Source organism: Ovis canadensis, chromosome 4 (genome assembly GCF_042477335.2).
Source record: "Ovis canadensis isolate MfBH-ARS-UI-01 breed Bighorn chromosome 4, ARS-UI_OviCan_v2, whole genome shotgun sequence".
NCBI classification, from domain to species: Eukaryota; Metazoa; Chordata; class Mammalia; order Artiodactyla; family Bovidae; genus Ovis; species Ovis canadensis.
Genome location: NC_091248.1, coordinates 92867941 through 92892138, shown reverse-complemented (window position 1 = coordinate 92892138; position 24198 = coordinate 92867941). Strand labels below are relative to the sequence as shown.

Genomic DNA, 24198 nt, shown 5'->3' with positions numbered 1-24198 from the left:
CGTGACTTTTATACCTGTCTTATCTGCCTTGCTCCCTGTGGACAAGAATCTTGTCTGATTGTCCCCAGGGACACAGCCAAAAGCCTTCTTGCACACAGAAGTACTCAACTGGAAGTTGTATCCTTTTTAAAATTTTTATTGGAGTATAGTTGGTTTACAATGTTATTTTCTTCTATACAGCAGAGTGAATCAGTTATACATACATATATATATATATATATATATATATATATATATATACACACACCTCCACTCTTTTTTTTTAAGATTCTTTCCTCCATATAGGTCATTACAGAGTACTGAATAGAGTTTCCTGTGCTATATAGTAGGTTCTTATTAGTTATCTAGTTTATATACAGTAGTATGTATGTGTTAATCCTAATTTCCCAATTTATACCTTTTCCCCTTGGTAACCATAAGATTGCTTCCTTTATCTGTAACTCTATTTCTGTTTTGTAAATAAGTTTATTTCAACCATTTTTTAGATTCTACATATAAGCAAGTATTATACTATATCTGTCTTTGACTTATTTCACTCAGTATGACAATCTCTAGGTCTATCCATGTTGCTCCAGATGACATTATTTCATTCTTTTTCATGACTGAATAATATTCCATTGCATATGTGTACCACATCTTCTTTATACATTCCTGTGTCGATGGACTTTTAGGTGGAAGTTGGTTTTACTACTAGCCGTAACAGATGGGGATTTAGTGTGTCTATCATGTTGTCAGGAATTTGCTAGAGTAAAGGAGGGACTTTATAATAGAAGACATTATCAAATATCAAATGATTCTCCAGTTTGACCTCCAGACAGCTCTTTCCAGTCGTCTGCTTTATATAATAGGTTTTGTTTGCTGAATAGCTGTTTGGTGCTTATTGTGACTAGTCACTCTAAAGATCTACATCATCTAATCCTCACAGTAGTCCTTTGATGTGGGTTCTCTTACGCCAAATTTAAAAGCGAAAATGTGAAGGCTTAAAAGGGTAAGGAAGAGGTGCCCTGGTTCCCACAGTTGGAGATTGTACAGCTGTTGACTGAAAAAGAAAAGCACAACCTCAAAGCCGAGAATTAGGTTTTATTTGGTAGGCTTTCTGAGAACGTAAGCCCAGGAGGCAGCCTCTCAGATAGCACTATGCGATTGCTCCAAGGAGGTGAGGGAGGAGCTGGGATATATGGGAGTTTTTGTAACTGAAGAACAGAAAGTCAAAATATCAAAGGATTACCATTAATTAAAGAAAAACCTGACATCACAAGTTAATGAATTTAGCACTTTTCTATGTATGGGAAGATGCAAGAGTATGGGCTCTTTGAAGTCATTCCTCTGATATGCATCTCAGCTATCTGCCGGGGTCCAGCCCCCACAGGATCCAGGGGAACCCACAGGAGAAATGGCATCGGTGAATGAATGAATGAATGAGAGAGGAAAGAATAGAAGCTGATATTCCTTTGTTTACAGAGAAAGCCAATAAAGCCCCAAGACAGGGACTTGCTCTGTTCACGTAGGCCACAGCCGCCCTCCCGGTCTCCCAAGGTAGTGAAGACACAGAGCGCCTTCCCTTTCAGGTCTTAGAAGCCCAGGCAGATAAGTGAACGCAGAGAGCCTCTATGCTCCAGGGGATCAGCCTGAAAAAGAGAGGGAGGGAGAGGGAGAAAGAGAGAGAGAGAGAGAATGATTGACATGGGGAGACCAAGCTTCTTTGGTGAGCGAGGCCCATAACTTTATTTTCAAAAAGAACTTTTATACCTTGACTTGTACATAGAGGGAAATGAAAGATGCAAAGTCATACAGAGTCAGCCCAAACGTTACATCTGTTTTGTCTTTATTAAAACGAGAATTTTTTCTGCATACCTTCCCCATAAACAATGTTGTGTACATTATCTTCTGGCCTTGGAGGCCTGTGGACATTTTATGACCCTCTTTTGATAAAGGCTGCTCAACCAGAAAACTTATTTTCCCTTGAAATGTTTTTTTCTTTATATTTCTAATCTATGGTGTCAGCCTCAGAAAGTAGTAAACAGAGTTACATTTCTCATGGAACAAAGGTGCAGTGAGTTACAGAAAAGAAAGAACCAATTAGCTCAAAAGTCTGATGTTGTTAAATTCAAGGCTACTATTTGTTTTTCTTACATTCCAACTGTGTTAACTAATGCACTCCCAGGTGCACAGTGAATAAGAGATATGGGAACTTAGCAGCAAGCATTGGCTCAACAGTGAAACCTCACACCAGCACTACTGGTCCTCTATTAGAGGTATTAGAGGACCAGTATCCTCTTTGAAAGGCTCTGTGTGTTTAGACTTCCTGTGCCTCTCACAGTTGGGAGGCTGTGAATAATCATATGTGTAGCTGCAAGAGTCTGGATAAACCTGTCAGGCAAGCTAGAATGCTAACAGAGGGGGGTTGAATTGAAATATTCCTATCATGTCCAGGAGACTTATTAGCTAGAGCCCTAAGTTGATTTTCTCCAGAGAAAGGTGGTCAGGGATAGTCCCCTGTTAATGTCAGAAGAGTTGGTGAAAGGCATAAAATAGTAAAACAGATGGATTCTGGTTTGGGGGTAGATGCTCGAGCAGGTCTCTTCCGCATCGGCCCAGGGAGTCCCTCGAGTCCTGAAGCCTTGCTTATCAGGTCTCCTTCGCACGACCTTGTAATGGGTGGGATCTCCCGTGCTGGCTCCTGGCAGCTATCCCTGACCAGTATCCTGTTTTTCTCCTCCTGAATCCCATCAGGGGCTGCCGCAGTGGCTGGTGCTTGATGGCTGCAACATTCTTTATTTACTGATATGGCAGGCAACATGTTTGATCTACACAGCCATAGGGAGCTCATGCTTTGAACTGCTACACTACCCTGCCCTAGCCTTGTCCTGGGCCACTCAGAAAAATCTTAGAAAGGTCCTTTGTACATTCTTTAGACAGGACACCGTGAAGTGGAAAGCTCAACTGAAAAGCTGGTGTTTTCAGAACTCTTCCTGAAAATATCTTCTTCCTGGAGGATAATACCTGACTTAAATTAATGAAACTCTGAACATAACATTGTCTAGAGGATAAAGCTCCAGAAAATAGCAACCACTTTCTTGGAAGTGCCAGGCCTTCCTTTCACAAATATCACCGAGATAAAAGAAAACATTTTCTCCAGAATAATTCATCCACTTTTCTCCTGCAGTGAGAAACCATCAAAATTGTTGACATTCAAGAGAGATTCTTTCTTTCCCTGGGAAATAATAAATGAAAAATAGCCATCGTAGGATGCTGGAGAGAGTGGCTGACAGCTCCACCCAAGGGCTCCAGTTTGAATAAAATTGTATTATTGGTGAGACATCGGAAGTGAAGCTGAGATCTACTGCAGTGAGAGCAAAGGAGATTGTAACATCATGTCTTACTCCCAGTCTTAGAGCTCTGAGTACAATATTAATGCCAGCCTTAGCTTGAGTTATACCTTGTTTCCATAGAAGTTCCTTGTGTGTGAGAGCCTAGGCGTGGTATTCAAATTGAACAGTTTTCACATTTTATTAGTACCTGAACCAGAGAAGGCAATGGCACCCCACTCCAGTACTCTTGCCTCAAAAATCCCATGGACAGAGGAGCCTGGTAGGCTGCAGTCCATGGGGTCACTAAGAGTCAGGCACGACTAAGCGACTTCACTTTCACTTTTCACTTTCATGCATTGGAGAAGGAAATGGCAACCCACTCCAGTGTTCTTGCCTGGAGAATCCCCAGGGACAGGGGAGCCTGGTGGACTGCCGTCTATGGGATCACACAGAGTTGGACACGACTAGGGTGACTTAGCAGCAGCAGCAATACCTGAACCTCTTAATGTGGTTATGTTCACTTATTAAAATGAAGACAGGTGTGAAGTGAAAGTCGCTCAGTCATGTCTGACTCTTTGCGACCCCATGGGCTATACAGTCCATGGAATTCTCCACGCCAGAATACTGAAGTGGGTGGCCTTTCCCTTCGCCAGGGGATCTTCTAAACCCAGGGATCAAACCCAGGTCTCCTGCATTACAGGTGGATCCTTTACTAGCTGAGCCACAAGGAAGTGAAAACTGGAGGTTATTATATAAGCTTTTTTGTTTGTTTGGCTAAGAGATCAAATATATACAAATGCAAAAATGATATTTCCAGTTTTAAGAACAGATGAATACCAAAAAATTTTGGTTTGAATATATTTGGTATTGTATATTGTCCATATTAAATACTGCAGTGAAGACTATGATTCCTTTATTTTTATCTTGGAGAAGCTAGGTAACAGCCAAATTTTCTTAGTCAGAAGCTTTGGAGTTCTATAAAAGCACCTAACAAAGAATTCATTAGCCAGAGCATGGCTGAACTTTATTTATCACCATCCAGATCAATCCTAAAAGGTTTGCTAAAGCGCAGGGGATGTTAGGAGTAGTTTTTCATTTGTTAAATGAGTAAAGGTCCAATTTGACCTAGAAAGTTTTACAGGCACCTTTGCCAGCAGAGGGTAATATAATCAAAGACTGGGGACATGACCAGTGTGCAGAACAGGTGTATGACTGTGTGAACTTGTAGGTGATGAGTATTTGATTCTAATTGAAAGGAGCTTTCCTGCCACTGTACCATGGCCCCTGGTACAAGCCCCTTTAGGTCTGTCCCCTCTTATGGTTAGAGGCCATCCAAAGAATCCAAAGGTTTTGAGTGTCCAAATTGACTTAGGCTCATCTGCACCAAGAACAGTCTTCTTTTTGTATATTTTCCAGTCATTTAAGACTAACTTTGGCTGTAACTGTCAAGGCTGCCTCCCCAGACATCCCTGAAATGCCTATATGAAGTCCCTGTCAGTTGTGTACAGTTTTCAGTTATAAAATGAAAGCAACTTTCACTGCATCTTTATTTTAATGCAGGTTTTTGCCAAATATTTATCAAGCATCTACCAGGCTCTGTGCCTTGTAAGGGCAGGAGCTGGGTTGTGAAGCAAAGGGTGTAAGATGTGGTATTTGTGTGTGATGCTCACCTGTCATTTACATTTGACCTCACTGCTTCAGTTACAGTTGAGGTCACAGTAAAACTGACATCCTAAACCTTTCCCCTGTGAAAAATAGCTTCTGTCGCAAGCTCTCCATCTTGCAGATCTGGATGGATCTGGATGGATCCTGTAGATCCATTGGGCTGGAGACTAGATACCTAGTTCTCCTGCCTTGTTCATGCACTCCTGCTCCTGACACCAAAAGAGATACCTGAACATCCCTGCCCCTCAGCACGGTCCCTGCCATACAGTGTTCATTTATTATTAAGAAAAATAATTTATATATTGTAGTCAGCATGAGTTAGTGTCAGTGGTATGCTAGTAAATGTTTAAAACCTGACTGTTCTTATAAAATGAAATATGTTCTTATAAAAATGAAACATTTTTTGGAAATTGTACTGATATAAAGGATGTGTAGCATGCATTTTACAAACAGTGAAATATATAGTCTTTTACATCAGTTCTATAAAGTCAATTGATTTTCATAGCATGTTTATATTTATTTTTGACAGTTTTTTTGTATCCATAGTCAACCTGTGGTTACAACTGACAGATGAATGAGTATTGTTTGATATTTTCATTTACTTTAACTAGAAAGACAAAAGTGAAACAGTGAAGATACATGTTAGACCCTCATTCATTCTTCCAAGGTGAATTGGATAAATCTTTTTTAATACTTGGAGAATTTGTGCTATTAAAATGTAGCCAGTATAGAATGATACACTTCAATGTACATTAGTAATCTCTTCATCATTATTTTCTAAAGAATAGACAATTAATAAAAACCAAAGTCCTGGTTTGTAGCATTTACCAATTCCCAATGGGGTATAAATTCTCCCATCATGGCTGATTTCCAGCTACCAGTGTGATCCCACTGCACAGGCAGCTGGGGAGAAGTGCACAGTATTGGACCATTAGTCAGAATTTCTACCATATAGACTCAGTACACACAAACTAGCTAATATCATAAAGTAGTAAAATAATTAGGATGTGATATTAAGAAGAGGTGGCAAGAATACACAGAAGAACTGTACAAAAAAGATCTTCACGACCCAGATAATCATGATGGTGTGATCACTCATCTAGAGCCAGACATTCTGGAATGTGAAGTCAAGTGGGCCTTAGAAAGCATCACTACAAACAAAGCTAGTGGAGATGATGGAATTCCAGTTGAGCTATTTCATATCCTGAAAGATGATGCTGTGAAAGTGCTGCACTCAATATGCCAGCACATTTGGAAAACTCAGCAGTGGCCACAGGACTGGAAAAGGTCAGTTTTCATTCCAATCCCAAAGAAAGGCAATGCAAAAGAATGCTCAAACTACTGCACAATTGCACTCATCTCACATGCTAGTAAAGTAATGCTCAAAATTCTCCAAGCCAGACTTTGGCAATACGGGAACTGTGAACTTCCTGATCAAGCTGTTTTTAGAAAAGGCAGGCGCGGGGCTGGCGGTGGCGGCGGCGGGGTGCGAGCCAGGCACGCGGCGGGCAGGCCCCGCAGGCCCCGCCCCGCCCCGCCCGCGCCGGGGTCCTCGAGCGCTCGGGCTGCGCGCGGAGCGGGCTCGGGAGGGAAGTCCCGAGACAAAGGGAGCGCAGCCGCCGCCGCCGCCGCCTAGTACGCCTCGCGCGCCGGGCCGGGCCGCCCGAGGGACGCGAACATGTCGGGGATCGCCCTCAGCAGACTCGCCCAGGAGAGGAAAGCTTGGAGAAAAGACCACCCGTTTGGTTTCGTGGCCGTCCCAACAAAGAACCCTGATGGCACGATGAACCTCATGAATTGGGAGTGCGCCATTCCTGGGAAGAAGGGGACCCCATGGGAAGGAGGCTTGTTTAAACTACGGATGCTGTTCAAAGACGATTACCCATCCTCACCGCCAAAATGCAAGTTTGAACCGCCGCTGTTCCACCCAAACGTGTACCCCTCGGGCACGGTGTGCCTGTCCATCCTGGAGGAGGACAAGGACTGGCGGCCAGCCATCACCATCAAGCAGATCTTATTAGGAATACAGGAACTTCTAAACGAACCAAATATCCAAGACCCAGCTCAAGCAGAGGCCTACACGATCTACTGCCAAAACAGAGTGGAATATGAGAAAAGGGTTCGAGCACAAGCCAAGAAGTTTGCTCCCTCATAAGCAGCGACCTGTGGCATCGTAAAAGGAAGGGATTGGTTTGGCAAGAACTTGTTTACAACATTTTTGCAAATCTAACGTTGCTCTACAATTACTGGTCACCTGGGGAGGGTGGGCGGGCGCCATTTTCCATTTCCGCCACTGGTACAGTCTCAGCTCGCTGAATCGCCCAGTTTTTCATACAGGGTCTCTTCCTTCAGTCTTTTGTATTTTTGATTGTTATGTAAAACTTGCTTTTATTTTAATATTGATGTCAGTATTTCAACTGCTGTAAAATTATAAACTTTTATACTTGGATGAGTCCTGAGGAGCGCGTTCCCTTCGCTCGCGGACGCAGGCATGCTCCACGCCGCCCAGAGCTGCACTTAGCCTCCCGCTGGCCGCCCGACACCGGAAAGCAGAGCCGCCCGCCCCCAGCGCCCCAGCGCCCCAGCCAGCCAGCCAGCCAGCGTCGCTTTTCCGCATCACTTCCTTTGTGTTTATATGGCGTTTGTCTGTGTTGCTGTTTAGAGTAAATAAACTGTTTATATAAAGGTGTTCGTTGCATTATCATCATTAAAAGTGAGGAGGTGGCCTCCGTGTGCCCCCAGCCCGTCCTCTGTTAACAGTGCTGGGCATTCTCTCCCTGCCACGTCAGGCTCGGGGCTGCGGGCGCCGGAGGGTCAGGTCTGCTCAGGCCGGAACTGGCATCCAGACGCTTGTCAAGCTTGCAGGCCCAGGCCGGGCAGGCGGGAGGACCATGGTCTAGGCGGCTCCCCCCCAGTGCCAATGTGTGGCTGAAGGCTGCCGGGCCGGGCGATGGGGCCCAGACTGCAGTGAGGCCTGCGCGGTGAGCGGAGCCCCACACCCCTGCCCCTGCCCCGAAAGCGCAGCCGCCGCCCCACAGGCCCCTCCCTGCTGCGGAAGCGTCGGCACCTGAGACCGCTCCTCTGGAGGCTCCGGGATGCTGTCAGAAGTGTGTCCGCCCGCTCAGGGGTCCCGAAGATGGAGACGGGATAAGGCAGGCGAGCTTGGGCCCGGGTCCTGGACCCCGGAACCACAGAGGCAGGACCTGGCCCCCAGGTCCCGCCGAGGCCTGGGTCAGGCTGCCCTCCCACCCTGCGGACCCTCACCCTCACTGGCAGACTGGTGCCTGTGGCTCCACCCACAGGCTGAGAGCAGGTGACGGATGCTCCAGGAGCCCGAGGAGGACTGATCACCCCGACCCGTCCTACCGCCCAGTGACAGGATTGTGCTGGAAGCTGGGGGCCGTGGCTCCAAGGCCCGCGTGGCACGACCTCTCGCTGGGCTGGACTTGCATGAGCTGCTGACACCCATACGTAGGCACAGAGGGCCTTTGGGGGTCCACGGGCTGTGTATCTGTAACTTCTCACAGAACGTCTTATTTTGTAATGACTGAACTATTCTTCGTAATAGTTACCCGTGTATATGGTTAATACATACGGAAATTCAATCTATTTTCTACTTAAAGCATTCTAAGGCAATCAGTGTTTCTAGCAAATCGTCGTGACTTTGGCTAATGAAATGTACTTTTGTGCCACAGTCCTTGGCTTAACAAAGATGTGAATCTTGTAACAAGAACTATGAAATGTGACCACCCTGTCTCTACTGTAAGGGAAGAGCGTGTGTCCCCAGCATGAGGCGCCTCATAACGTGTAAGGAACTGTGGGCTGTATCTAAAATCTTCTGATTAAAATGTTTCTGATAAAAAAAAAAAAAAAAAATAGAAAAGGCAGAGGAACCAGAGATCAAATTGCCAACATCCACTAGATCATAGAAAAAGCAAGCGAGTTCCAGAAAAACATCTATTTCTGCTTTATTGACTATGCCAAAGCCTTTGACTGTGTGGATCACAATAAACTGTGGAAAATTCTGAAAGAGATGGGAATGTCAGACCACCTGACCTGCCTCTTGAGAAATCTGTATGCAGGTCAGGAAGCAACAGTTAGAACTGGACATGGAACAACAGACTGGTTCCAAATAGGAAAAGTAGTGCGTCAAGGCTGTATGTTGTCACCCTGCTTATTTAACTTATATGCAGAGTACATCATGAGAAATGCTGGACTGGAAGAAACACAAGCTGGAATCAAGATTGTGGGGAGAAATATCAATAACCTCAGATATGCAGATAACATCACCCTTATGGCAGAAAGTGAAGAGGAACTAAAAAGCCTCTTGATAAAAGTGAAAGTGGAGAGTGAAAAAGTTGGCTTAAAGCTCAGCATTCAGAAAACGAAGATCATGGCATCTGGTCCCATCACTTCATGGGAAATAGATGGGGAAACAGTGCAAACAGTGTCAGACTTTATTTTTGTGGGCTCCAAAATCACTGCAGATGGTGACTGCAGCCATGAAATTAAAAGACGCTTACTCCTTGGAAGAAAAGTTATGACCAACCTAGATAGCATATTCAAAAGCAGAGACATTACTTTGCCAACAAAGGTCTGTCTAGTTCAGGCTATGGTTTTTCCAGTGGTCATGTATGGATGTGAGAGTTGGTCTGTGAAGAAGGCTGAGCACTGAAGAATTGATACTTCTGAACTGTGGTGTTGGAGAAGACTCTTGAGAGTCCCTTGGACTGCAAGGAGATCCAACCAGTCCATTCTGAAGGAGATCAGCCCTGGGATTTCTTTGGAAGGAATGATGCTAAAGTTGAAGCTCCAGTACTTTGGCCACCTCATGTGCAGGGTTGACTCATTGAAAAGACTCTGATGCTGGGAGGGATTGGGGGCAGGAGGAGAAGGGGACGACTGAGGATAAGATGGCTGGATGGCATTATGGACTCGATGGACGTGAGTCTGAGTGAACTCCGGGAGTTGGTGATGGACAGGGAGGCCTAGTGTTCTGCAATTCATGGGGTCCCAAAAAGTTGGAAACAACTGAGCGACTGAACTGAACTGAACGGATGAATATTCAGTATTTATTACCTATTTTTTTTAATATAGCTGATTTAATTTTATATAATTTACTTTTTCATAATGATTTCATGGTTTTAGTTAACAGCTGACATGCAGAATTCCTGAAAAGTTAACAGTCTTCTCTCACAAGCCAGTGTGAACTGGCTCCAGTAAGCCAGAATGGCATATGAGTTAGGTTTTATATTGAGTCCTCACATGTTTACAGACAGGATGGGTCTGCTCTAATTGGTAGGTCCTGGATAAGGGACAGTTGTCAGGGCTTCTCTGCCCAAAGGTCAAGAGTAAGATCATCCTCAGAGAGCTCCTCTGGGAATTTCATGCTTTGAGATCCACTCTGTCTTGAATGAGAGGGTCCTGTTAGAACATACCTTGTTTGACTATTTTCTAATGTCTATAGATGATGTATTTGCTTATTTTAAAAATAAGTCTAACAATTTGTCTTCATTATCTATTTCTGCTTTACATATAACCTAAAATTTAGTAACTTAAAATAAATACTTATCTTCTCATCCAGTTTCTGAGAGTCAGATATCTGAGAGAGGCTTAGATGAGAGGTTCTGGCTCAGTTTCTCATGAGGTCGCAGTAGAGATGTCAGGTCAAGGCTGCAGTATTTGAAGCCCTGGCTGGTCCCAGAAGAGCTGCTTCTGAGATGACTCATCACAGGGCTGCTTCCCTTGCTGTGCAGACCTTTCCATAGCGCTGCCGGGGCAGCCTCACAATATGGCTGCTGCTTCTCCCAGAGCCAGAGATCCCAGAAAACAAGGCAGGAGGTCCTGAATATTTCCATGACCAGGTCTGAAGTCACACACCATCACTTCAACTTCATTCTGTTCATTAGAAGTGAGTCACAATGTTCAGCCCACTCAAAGAGAAATTAAGCTATACCTTGTGAAGAGAGCATGAAAGAATTTATGAACATATTTCCAACTGCCACATACCATAGTTTTAGATAACTTCAGTTCATTTTGTTATTCTAATTTATGCTTTCAAACGTTACAATTTTATTTACTTTTTAATAGCTCATTGGGTTTTGTTTTTAGTTCATTGTGGGGTTTTTTTGTTGTTGTTGTTATTTTTATAGACATTATGGACTTTAAAAAATATTCACAACCTAAAAGTTGGGAGTTGTGTTTTATTCAGTGGGAATTTTTAGGACTTAAACCTGGGGGGCAGCATTTCAGGTAACCCTGAGAGAACTGCTCTGATGTGGTGAGGGATAGGGGGCAGGTTATATAGAAATTTTGCAACAAAGGGTAGGTAGTCACAATATGAAAAGATGACTTTTTAAAAGAAAACCAGATATCCAAAATTAAGGACTTTTAGCACAAAATTTAGCACTTTTCTAAGTATGGGAAGTTGCAAGAGTCTGGGCTCACTGAAATCATTCCTTTGATATGCATACCTCAGCTATCTAGGGTCAGTATCCTGAGTTTTCACACCCTGAGTTTTCCCAGGGCTCACTGTAGGGAGTGGCTGTAGTCTGATAGTTGCTATATGGCAGGTATTCTTTTGCTTCCTGAGTTCCCATCAGGTCTCAACAGCTTTCTTTGGAGGACTGCAGTTATTGATGACTGTGACATTCTTGTTTACTGATATGGCAGGAAGTATTTCATTTCTCAACACTGTTATCTTTTATTCATCCTAAAGACTTGTTTGTGACTTTTGTCACTAATATTATTCATTGATGTTATTTATCTGAAACATTTGTTGATTTTGTGATTGAATTCAGAGTTTTCATTTGTACTTTGCGTTTTTTAATTATTATAATCTTTTAATAATTGGATTTATTTTTAACTTCCTATGCTTTCCTTGTTTATCTCTATTAGCCTGCTTTCTTGATTTGAAACTTAGAACTATTTTATGTTTTAACTGACACAATTTAACCAAACATGTTCTTATGACAATTCTCAGGTCTTTGATAATTACGGCATTATTTAGACATTTCGAGGTGAGTGGGAGCTATGGCTTCCCCACAACTGAAACTGTTGGGTATTGTTTTGGGGGTTCCAAAGAGCTCCAGTACCATAGTCCTTTATGTCTCAGCACAGAAAAGATTTCATCAAGAGGCAAAGTGATAAGAAGTGATTCGTTAGAATAGGACACCTGTGAGGTCTACAAGTGGGTGGGCAAGGGGGTGCTGTGCCCTGAAAACTTACTGGGCTACAGTTTATAAGCAAAGGAAAAATGGGGAGGGGGAGGAGAACTTCCTTGACTTTCTTGAGTAGACGTCCTGTTTTCATCATCAGCTCCTCCTCCAGGTTGAGCACGGGAGTTTTTCCCTTCAGCGTCAAGCTGGGTCCACAAATGATTGTTTTTTATGTGTGCAGAGAGCATGTCCTCAGGATCATTAAATTGCTGAGCTCACTGGGCAGGATGTGGTCTCATGCCACCATTGTTTCATTGTTTGGGGGCATGCCTCGTGCTTCTGCTGCATGGTTTTGTTGCTAAGCGAGCCTGCTTGGTTTTTGTGGTTAAGCAAACCTGCTTTCTTGAATAATCATTATCTTACTGGGGTCTTTCATATTTTTTCTACTTATAGTCGCCTAGCTGGATTAACTATTTAATCATCTACTTCGTCCCTTTACTTTGTCCCTATCATACATAGCCACACTAAAGAGTGATATGTTAGGACAAAAGAAGTCTTTGACCGAATTTGGCCATATCCTTGGGTGGTAAAGATTCCCTAGAGGAGAAAATAGCAACCCACTCCAGTATTCTTGCCTGGAGAATCCCTTGGACAGAGGGGCCTGGTGGGCTACAGGCTGTAGGGTTGCAAAGAGTCAGACGTGACTGAGCAAGCAGGCACAGACACAAAACAGCCATGTCTTGTCTATAAACTAAATGAAGATTCCACCTGCTGCCATTTCAGCATTCTGCCACACACTTTATAGGAAAGATAGGGGAAGCACACTGACTGAAACCGCCCACCTTGGCCAGGCACCATAGTAACTGTTTGCGTGAGTTATTTTATGACAGAAGGTCCCAGTAAGGAGCACAGAACTAATAAACCATCACCAACCAGAAGAGTTCAGGAAAGGTCAAAAGGAAATGCCACATGTCCTACCGCCTCCCAGAATCCTCACTGGCATCAGTCTTGGCTGAGCAATGCATGTGCCACCAGGAAGGACCCTGCGTCAGAATGATTGACTAAAGACAACCTGGAAACTAATCACAGTACCATAAAACCCGTGAGTGCGAGCCGTGTGGCAGTGCAGTTCTCCTGGGTTGGCTGATGGTGGGTTACTGGGTGGTGTCACAGAGGTTAACATTATCAGTCCTTGGGCTCCAGGAGGCCTGGGGCTCTGTACTCCTGGCCATCAAGCAATTAATATCTTCCATTTGTTGGAGAGGGGAGGTTTTTTACCTCTACAAAACAACTCAGGAAATGTACATTATTATCTGAGCCACTTCAGGCTCAGAGGTTAAAGCATCTGCCTCCAATGTGGGAGACCGGGGTTCGATCCCTGGGTTGGAAAATTCCCCTGGAGAAGGAAATGGCAACCCATTCTAGTATTCTTGCTTAGAGAATCCCACAGACAGAGGAGCCTTGTAGTCTACAGTCCATGGGGTCGCAAAGAGTCGGACACAACTGAGCGACTTCACTTTTGACTTCACTTTCATTTTCAGTGGCAAATAGATGGGTAAACAATGGAAACAAGTGAGAGATTTTATTTTCTTGGGCTCCAAAATCACTGCAGACGGTAACTGCAGTCATGAAATTAAAAGACGCTTGCTCCTTGGAAGAAAAGCTGTGATAAACCTAGATAGCATATTAAAGCAGAGATATTACTTTGCCAATAAAGGTATGTCTAGTCAAAGCTATGGTTTTTCTAGTCATGTATGGATGTGAGAGTTGGACCATGAAGAAGGCTGAACCCTAAAGAACTGATGCTTTTAAACTGTGGTGTTGGAGAAGACTCTTGAAAGTCTGTTGGACAGCAAGGATATCAAACCAGTCAATCCTAAAGGAAATCAATCCTGAATATTCATTGGAAGGACTGATGCTGAAGCTCCAATAGTTTTGGCCACCTGATGTGAAGAGCTGACTCATTGGAAAAGACCAAAGCTGGGAAAGACTGAAGGCAGAAGGAGAAGGGGACAACAGAGGAAGAGATGGTTGGATGGCATCACCGACTCAATGGACATGAGTCTGAGCACGCTCTGGGAGATGGTAAAGGACACAGAAGCCTGGCGTGTTGCAGTCCATGAGTCAGACATGACTGAGTGACTGAGCAACAACAAAGTATTTCTGAGAGGAGGATATGGGGGAAGGCTTGCCTCCCAATCCAAGACCCCATGGAATCCTCCTTGGCAACAACTTTCTTTGAGGCTCGTCTTGGAGAACAACTTTTTAACAAGAAAAGGAATAAAGGTTTAGATAAAAGGGGGTTAATTGTGAATTTGACAGAGGTGCCCACAGGGTCCTGCTCAATTACAATAACATAAAATTTAAAGTCTTAAATTTGTTTTTACCTTATATATGAATCATTTCTATTATTCTCTTTATTGGGTTCTTTGTGCCTTTAACTTCTCAGTCACCTTTTTATTTAGCACATTTTTAAATTTCACATTTCCTTAATAAAGGATTTAACTACCTTTTATTTTTACTATGAGGTTGTTTTTTGTAATCATAGGCAGTGAGTATGGAGAGCGTAGTCCACGCTATAAACTGTAGTAATTGAAATATTTCTTCTTTTCTGTCTCTGTGTCTGGCTTTAAAATCTCCTTAGTGGATTTTGTAAAGAGAATTAAACAGATTCTCCCAATACCACCACCCTCCATTTCATCCTGTTTAACCGTAGAGAGTCACAGATTTAAACATTTGTAGGCCAATAAAGAGTCTCCCTTTGTTAAACACTTATTTGAATCATTGAAGTTTTATTATTTGCCATGTTTCACACCTTTTATTGTCTAAATTCTGTAATGTAGTCAGGGTTCTCCAGAGAGACAGAACCAATAGGCTATATATAGATAGATGTAAGGGGAGATTTATTATAGGATTTGGCTCACACAGTTAAGGAGGCTGAGAACTTCTGTTATACAATCTGCCATCTGAAAGCCAGTGGTGTGATTCAGTCTGAATCTGAGGGTCTGAGAACAAGGAGCTCCAATGTGTGAGGGCAAGAGAAGATGAAAGTCAGCTCACAGAGAGAGCAAGAATTCACCCTTCTCTGCCTTATTGTTCTATACAGAGACCCAAGGGTTGCCTTATACCCAACCCCTTTGGTGTGGGCAGATGTCTTTACTCAGTCTGATGATTCAAATGCTGGTCTCCTCCAGAAACACCTTTACAGACACCACCCAAAAACAATGCTTTACCAGTGATATGGGCATCCCTTAGCCCAATCAAGTTGACACATAGTTAACCATCCCAGTCACCAAATTACAGGTAAGTATACACTCAGGGAAAGAATACTTTCTTGGTCAGAAGGATGTCAGTGGTGTCTCCTTGCTTGTTGAGTCCCTTTGATGCTGCTGGTCTCTTGACCAAAGGAAAAGAGAGTTCTATGGAGGGTCTCATGCTAAACATTACATGCTCTTGCTGGAAATGACATGTGTTAGTCCTCACAGTTCATTGACCCTAGGAGCCTCCTGCCCCCAGCCACAGGTGGGCCAGTCAGAGCCATCTTGGCAGGTGTCTGGAAGCTGGAGAATTGGAGATGCTTGGCAAAGGCACAGTGTCTACCTCGAACACCCTCGTATGGTGTCATTAGGGTTAAAAACAACTTGCAAAAATTCATTAGTGAATAGTAATTACAATGGCAGTATCAGTGCTGGCAGTACTGGCAAAAGGAGAAGAGGGTGGCAGAGGAGGAGACAGACATCATTACCGACTCAATAGACACGAATTTGAGCAAACTCTGGGAGATAGTGAAGAACAGGGAAGTCTGGCATGCTGCAGTTCATGGGGGTCACAAAGAGACACAGATTAGCAACTCAACGACAAAACTGGCGCTTTTATTTTTATTGGCCACACTGTGCGGCATGTAGGATCTTAGTTCCCTAACCAGGGATGGAACTTACGCCTTCTGTGTTGGAAGAGCAAAGTCTTAACTGCTGAACCATTGGGAAGTCCCAGTATGTGGGGGATGCTCCGTAGAGAGAGGCAGTGGAACTTCCCTCAGCAAAGCCGAGGGGTCCCGAGGAGAGGTGAGCCTGCTGTCCACCAACCCAGTCCCTCGGCGAGCGATAGACAATCAGACGCGACAGGGGTTCCGTCTAAGCAGTTCCGCTTTATTGCCACAAACACTTGGTTTATATAGGCAAGCAAGGGGGTCTTGCGAGGGACTTTCCATAGTTGCACCAATCACATTAAAGGTCAAATCGTCATGCGCCTTCATTGTAACAGAAGTCTATGGTGATCACGTGCTGTCCATGTGCAGGGAAATCAAGAGAGCCAATCAAAAGTTTTGACAAACAACTTAGGCCACGCCCTCATCTCTTCCACCAGGCGCCATCTTAGCTCTAAACCACAAAGCTAGCCCTTCTTTTTTAAGGTTTCCCATTTAGGGCCCCACATCTCCCTTTTTTATTTTATTTAAGCCCTTGAGACATTTATATTGATGTTCTGTAGAGCAAGGCGTAAAGCTGTAGGCGGCCAACCTCCAGCCTCGCCAGCCCCTCTCATGGCTGTGCCTGTCTTAGGTTGCCCTCCTCTGAGGGTCTTACCCGTCATTGGCTATCCAGCCACCTCTTGGGGGCTAGGCAGAATCTCTCTAGATGATGGGAATCTGGAACTCTTTATCTGTCTCGGTTAATCTCTTGAAGGGCTAAATTAATCCAGGGGTTTTGTGGGTGCCTAACGTGGGGCTCCTTTTCCATGACCTGGGCAAGCATAACTTTTTTGCTGTAAGCGCCTATTGCGGACTGTGAGATTTTTTTTTTACCTTTAACATTACAAGCGGAATAACAAAAATAAGCAAATAGAAGGCATTTTTAAACCAGGTAAATGGACTTTGTACCCAGTCCCATAGATCTGTTGCTCCCTTTTTCACCTGTTAAGAGTCATTTAACACTGGAAAAGCTGTCAGACAAAAGCTGAGGTATCTCACATCGCAGTCTATGCATGCCAAGACACTTAATGTCTCCATCGCTCTGGCATGGAGATCAAGCTGTTGTTGGGAGTCCCGTTATGGCGAATCTCAGGTGTTCGAGTTGGTTTGAAATCCTCAAGCAGAGGCAGTGGATATGTTGTTTATAACCTCGATGGTCTGAGCTTGTTGAACTCTTAGCATGAATGCTGACACTGTTGTACCCTCATGGTTGATGGCCTTGTGTGTCATTAAACCCAGGCTTCAAAGATGCTAAAAACTGTTGCACAGCCATGGCAATGACGAAGGTCAGCAAGGAGAGGATAGGTAATCCAACGATCACCAGGAGCAGTGTCCACCAGGGTCGCCGCATCGATCTGAAAGGGAAGAAAAGATTACCTCAGGAACTTTTTGTTCTTGGGCTCAATATGTGAGTGTCTCTTTTAATCTGTGTCAGTTTTGAAATTTGACCTCTCTTGTATAAATTGAAGATTCCTTGCTGGCACCCATATAGGGCTGGGGTCCCTTGGATGTGGTCCCCCCAGGGGCCATGATAGCAGAGAGGGCCTTGGTCATCACCTCGGTAAGGGCTTCAGTCTGAGCCTGAAGGGCAGTCGAAATAGAGCGGGTCTGATGGCTCCGTGTCCCCACGTCTTTGGTGGCTACAATCCATCGCTCCATAGAGCGGTCTTTCTGTCCTGCACAAGCCAACTTATGGTCTGAGTTCATCCCTTCCCAGACTAATAGCCTAACAAATTGATCTCTCAGGGGCCCCAGAGGGAATTTTCTCTGTATACTCTTTTCCACCCGATCTATGAAGGTGGAGAGGTCTTTATTTTTTTGAGTGATGCCCGATATAGGGGGCTCACTGGGGCCCTCCGCAAGCTTTTTCCAGGCAGCCAAACATATGGACCATACTTGATCTTTATAAGGAGCAGGAATGGTGGCCTGTTGAGGTCCTGTACTCCATTGATCTGACAACATCCAGAAAGTCACCGGGATAGCAGGATTGGCAGCTTGATTTCTTTCTGCCTGAGCATGACACTCTTCCTTGAGAAAGGCACACCATTTGATGTAGGTGTTACTGGGGAGCACTGCCTTACATAGCATCTTCCAGTCCTGGGTCATACAAGGTTGATGAGCCAGGCCCTGGAGAATAGTTTCTGTCCACGGGGAGTTCAGGCCATTCTCTGCCACTGCCTTTTTGAGCTCTTTTAAATCATTGGCCTCCCAGGGGTACCAGGCTGCTGGCCTATTCCCCCCTGGGTTAACGTTTACAGGAAAGGCTTGGGTCGGGCTGGTAAAGGGCAGCGAGGATCTCCAAGGGTCCCCGGGATAGGTTCTCCCTTCCCAAGGTGACCTCATGGTCTTTCCCACCCAAGGTGCTCCCGAAATTTCCTCAAATGGGGGAGGCAGGGAGGGGCACAGATCTCTCCCCTGGGCTCCTGGTCCCAAGGCATCAGAGGGGTCTCTATTCTCTTCTGCCCCTTTATCATCCCTGAAAGGCTCCCATGGCCCACTATTCGCTCTAGAGTGTTTATTCCCTACAGTCTCTTTTGCTGTATTTTGGTCCGACATGACCCATTCCGCATGATACTTTTCCCATTGTTTTTCTGATTTTGAATTAGGGGTACGCGTATCAGTGACATGCTCCTCGCTCCATGAAAAGCAGAGCTTGAGGGCCAAAATGGTCAGACAGAACCCTAAGGGGGGCTCCTCACCATTTTGAACCTCTCACTGCCTAGCAAGGGTTTGTACTTGATCTCAAGTGTCCCAAGAGAACAGATTGGCCGAAGCAACCCAGGGGGCTAACCATACAATGGTCCCCCATACCTTAATGGCCTGAGGGTCAGAAATCTCAAGTCCCCTGCTTATGAGCATATATCTCAGTGCCCTGAGTGCGGGCTCATCAGATTTCCTGGTATTATTTCCCACGCTGCCGAGAGAGAATAGAAAGAAAAGTCACTGAGAACAACCACCAAAAATCCTACCGGGAGAGGCGGTGGCCAGAAAATTGGGCTCGTGGTATGCTTTTGAAACTGTTTATGTGCCTGCGTCATTGCACGGAAGTTTTCTTGTTGGGGGCGGGCACCCTAGAGGTTTCTAGCCCGTTCCATGACCCCCTTATCCTGTCACAGGAGTCTTCAAGTGGCAGGCGCCCTAATGGCCTTTAAGTGCCTGACCCATGCCCACAGGGAAGATTCTAGGCCATGTCTTCAGTTAAGAATGATTAAAGGAGAGTTTCACCCGGTCAGGCTCTAGTTACGGAGGCTCACTTGTTGCGGGGCCTTCAAAGTCCGTCAGAGAGTGGCGCTAGCCAGGACTTATCAATTGCCTCCACAACCGTTCGCCTGTTCACTGAAACTCCCGAAAAGGGAGTTAAGGACAGATCAGAATAGAAGAAAAGAAAGAAAATAAGTCAGGAGAGTTTTTTGCCACTTCCCTCAAAACAGAGGGGGGCCCACCTTGAAGTCTGGCTTGCCTCGGGCGATACTCCTCTAAAGGGGAGCTCCGTGCTGCGACCAGCCTAGGGTCCTTCGTTGCTCCTTCTTTCAGAGCCGCAAGGTGACACCACCTCTGTCCGTCCGCTTCGTGCCCCACGTTGGGCGCCAGTTTCTGCGGGGGGCGCTCCACAAAGAGAGGCAGTGGAACTTCCCTCAGCAAAGCCGAGGGGTCTCAAGGAGAGGTGAGCTTGCTGCCAACCCAGCCCCTCAGCGAGCGACAGGGGTTCCGTCTAACCAGTTCCGTTTTATTGCCACAAACTCTTGGTTTATATAGGCAAGCAAGGGGGTTTTGCGAGGGACTTTCCATAGTTGCACCAATCACGTTAAAGGTCAAATTGTCATGCACCTTCATTGTAACAGGAGTCCATGGTGATCATGCGCTGTCCACGTGCATGGAAATCAAGAGAGCCAATCAAAAGTTTTGACAAACAACAGGCCACGCCCTCATCTCTTCCACCAGGTGCCATCTTAGCTCTAAACCGCAAAGCTAGCCCTTATTTTTTAAGGTTTCCCATTTAGGGCCCCACACCAGTACTGGTGGTTGTAAACTGTCTACCTTTAAGCTACTCTCTGAATTAATAAAAACTGTCTCCTCTGTCAGACATCTGAAATGGTGCCCACAGTGTGATGAGCCCTCAGCTAACCACACCACTCATGTCCCCTCCCACTGGGTGAGTTAAATACTTCCAAAGAGTCAGTTATATATTCTCCCAAACTTGTTTGTGCCAGTAATGCTTATTTGTTATAATTACATAATTCAGTTAAATAGTACATAATATAAAATATGAGGGCAGAAAGAAGCATGGATAGATCTCTTTAAAAACTGCTACTGACATATGTAAAGGCTACATCAGTACCAATCAGATTTTAATATACATACAAATCACCCAGAGATGGTATTAGAAGGCAGATCTGATTCTGCAGGTCTGGGTGGGGCCTGACCTTGCTCCCAACTGACGGTGATATTGCTAGTCATCCACAGATGACCCTGTTAAAAGAAAATTCTGAGACAGTTACAAAAGCTAATTGGAACTTCATTAAAATCCAGAAGGATATGACTTTCAGGTTGCTCTGTTTGTGCTTAACGTTTTCTACAATCTTGCTCCACTTTAAGGAAGCTGGACATGGGGAGCATGCATGGAAGTGAAACCATTAGGTTGTGTTTTGGGGAACTCAGAAGAGCACCAATCTTTTATGTCTCAGCATAGAAAGAATTCAAGAGACAAACTGATAGATAAGAAGCGACTTCTTAGGATAGGATGCTTGTGAGGCTTACAAGAGGGCCAGCGAGAGAGTGCTGCACCAAGAACTTAGTGGACTATAGTTTTATAATCAAAGGAAAAGTGGGGAGGGAAGAAAACTGCTTTCTTCCTCACTTTTGAGAAGAGATCGTGCTTCCGTCACCACCTCTTCCTCCATGTTGGCAGGGGCGTTTTCTTGTCGCTCCATGGTCAAGCTGGAATGTCATTGGCATTATGGAAAAATTATTTCAGGTTTCAGTACAATGAGGTTCTTTCACTTTGAAATGTCACCTTTCCATAAATTATTGTGTTTTATGTGTGCAGAGAGTGTGTCCTAAGGGCCATTAACTTACTAAGCTTCCCGGGCAGGATGTGGGTCTCATGCCACCAGTGTTTTATTGTTTGGGGGCATAACTCATTCTTGTGCTTCATGGCTTGTTGCTAAGCAAGCCTGCTTGGTTTTGTGGTTAAGCAAACCTGTTTTCTAAAGTGATCATTAACTTACAGAGGTCTTCCATATATTTTCTTACAGTTCCCTAGTGGGATTAACTATTTAATTACCTACTTTGTCCCTTTACTCTGTCCCCCTCAGCAGCAGCATGAGAGTTGCAGCAGGGTTGCTCAGAGTTGCAACCTGTGTCACAAAGGTGGTGTGAACCCCACTCTGGAGAAATAGTCAAAGAAAAGACCTGGACCCAGTTGTAAAAAAGTAGATATTTGCTGTTAGGAATGAAAAGTTTCTGGTGCTTTTTTTATTGTTTTTAGGTAATTCCTTACTCAAAGCACTTTTTCCACTGACAGTTATATTGGAGAAGAAGGCTGCTGCTGCTGCTAAATTGCTTGTCGTGTCCGACTATAGTCAGCCCACCAGGCTCCCCCATCCCTGGGATTCTCCAGGCAAGAACACTGGAGTGGGTTGCCATTTCCTTCTCCAATGCATGAAAGTGAAAAGGGAAAGTGAAGTTGCTCAGTCATGTCCAACTCTTAACGACTCCATGGATTGCAGCCTACCAGGCTCCTCCATCCATGGGATTTTCCAGGCAAGAGTACTGGAGTGGGGTGCCATTGCCTTAGTTCCATATTACATGGAGTGTGGGGTTTTATAAGGCTAGTTCCATATTACAGGAATTTTTAGGACTTCAGGCCCTGGAGGCAGCATCTCAAGAAACCCTGAAAGAATTCCAAGGAGGCAAAGTGGGGAACCAGATTATATAAAAGTTTTGCAACAATGGGCAGGTAGTCTGAATGTCAAAAATTTATTGTTAATTAAAGAAAACCATATATCCCAAGTGAAGGAAGTTAGCAGTTTTCTATATATGGGATGATAGTAGAGTCTGGACTCACTGAAATCATTCCTTTGATGTGCACCTGCACTTCAGCTCTTATCAGGGGCCAGTATCTTTTCTTTTTCACATATTGAGTTTCCTCAGGGCTCACCTTGGGGAATGGCTGCTGTCTAAAGCTGCTCCATGGCAGGTATTCTTTTCCTTTGTGAGTTCCTTCAGGGCTCATCAGCGCCTGTTGGAGTGCTGTAACTGCTGATGATTGTGACATCCTTTGTTTACTGATATGGCAGGCAATATTCCATTTCTATTTACCAGTGAAAGTCACTAACACTTTTCGCAATTAACCAGACTCCAAGCAGAGGCATCTGAAAATTCCAGCCAAGGCTACCTCATTGCTAAGTTTCCAGGATACCTTTTATATAGAATATGATAGCAGACATTCAGCATATCTTGAACCTTGGAATGTTTTGTGTATTGCTTTGTTTTCTAATGCAGGGAAGATTATTAACTGTGGTAGATATTCAACACTTCAGAATTATTCTGGGGAGAGAAGCAGCTGAGCTAAGTGGATTCAAGTAAATAATCCTCTTCACTCTGATATTGCCTTCACTCAACCATGGTCATTGGTGAGGAAATGTGTTTTATAGTTATAGAGGGAAAGGGGAGGGAGAATTTCTTCATGGCATGATTAAATCCTGATAAGCTTGAGTGATTTTCAAAAGAATAATGACAATGAAATATATTCGTGTGGGGGAGTCATGGGTTGAGAATTATTTCTCATAAAGTATCCAGTTGGTCAGCGATGTATTTACAACAAGAATAATTTCAGATCCTCATCTTCTAGAGACTGTCCAAGGACCAGAGAGCTTGCAGCTGTAGGATAAATTGAGAAATGGCCCCTCTAACAGCCATCCCAACTGGGGAAGTCTCATAGTTTACAAATAAACCCATCTGTACACACATCCTTTTCCCACAATGCTTACCCTCCATATTCTAAACTTTGCTCTACCTTGTTTAATTCCGTTAAGGTTGTAAAGGAGTATTCTACACAAACTATTTATTCCTGATCTAGGTCCAATCTTGGTTTTTGACTGCTGATAGGTTCACTGGGTGAGTTAACATTAAATCTCAAACTAGAGTCTATCTCAAGTATCATTCTTTATTTTTTAACATTTTTATTGGAGTATAGTTGCCTTACAATGTTGTGTTAGTTTCTACTGTACAGCAAAGTGAATCAGCTATATTATAGCCCCTCTTTTTTTGGACTTTCTTCCCATTTAGGTCACCGTGGAGGTCTGAGTCGTGTCCTCTGAGCCTTACAGTGTGTTCTTATTAATTATCTGTTTTATACATAGTATCAATAGTGTATAAATGTCGATCCCAGTCTCCTATTTGTCTTGAGACCAGACTGGAAGAAAACATTTCTCTTTCCATGTGCATGCTGAGTAGGACCTCCATGCAAGTACCTACCAGGCAAGACTGGAGGAGGGGGAGGAGGTGGGAAATGGGTGAGTGATGTCAGGGGTGACCTAGCTGTCAGCTCTTGACTCTGTCTGTCCATCCACTCCTAGCTTTGACTAACATTTACATTTGTGCCAAAAAGTTCGTCTGGGTTTTTCCATAAGGTCTTACAGAAAAACCCAAATGAACTTGAACAATAATGGAACAATATATTCCATTTTCTATGTATTTTTAGCATTATGGGTTTCTAACTTACTGTCAGTATATAGCACATGCTATGATTTTTGTCCACGCCTCGCAGGCCACTTGCTTAATCATCGTCTGTACTTAATCTGTACTGAGTCTATCCAGTGCCTCACAAGCCACTTGCTAAGTCACTTTCTATGCCTTATATTGCTTATGTATGCCATCATTTTATTTGCTTTTCTTGTCTCTTTAGCTGAGTTGAATAATCTCAAAAGATACATCAGATTCACATATTGCAGTAAAATAGGAGGACTGATGGGAAAATACAATGTGAAAAATGCATTTTTGATGGCTTAGCCTAAAATTGCTGCTGCTTTAACAAATGGTACATTACTGAAGATTCTTTTTAAAGAAGTTCTTCAACTAATTCTCCTGATTGTAC

At 44.1% G+C, this 24198-nt stretch overlaps 2 protein-coding genes and 1 long non-coding RNA gene across 3 annotated transcripts in view; 2 read left to right on the top strand and 1 right to left on the bottom strand.

The window, feature by feature from the left end:
* The window catches only part of HECW1 (HECT, C2 and WW domain containing E3 ubiquitin protein ligase 1), a 488368-nt gene that overhangs the window by 76454 nt on the left and 387716 nt on the right, over nt 1–24198 (top strand). The window lies entirely within an intron of this gene.
* LOC138438889 (SUMO-conjugating enzyme UBC9) lies at nt 6518–7425 on the top strand. Its single transcript, XM_069586899.1, has one exon. It carries the CDS (start codon nt 6655–6657, stop codon nt 7129–7131), a length of 477 nt encoding a protein of 158 aa, XP_069443000.1. The 5' UTR covers nt 6518–6654; the 3' UTR covers nt 7132–7425.
* On the bottom strand, nt 16261–19854 carry LOC138438888 (uncharacterized). The gene is made up of 2 exons (XR_011256495.1): nt 19544–19854; nt 16261–17455 (listed from the first exon to the last, which is right to left on the bottom strand). It is a non-coding gene; the product is annotated as an uncharacterized lncRNA (long non-coding RNA).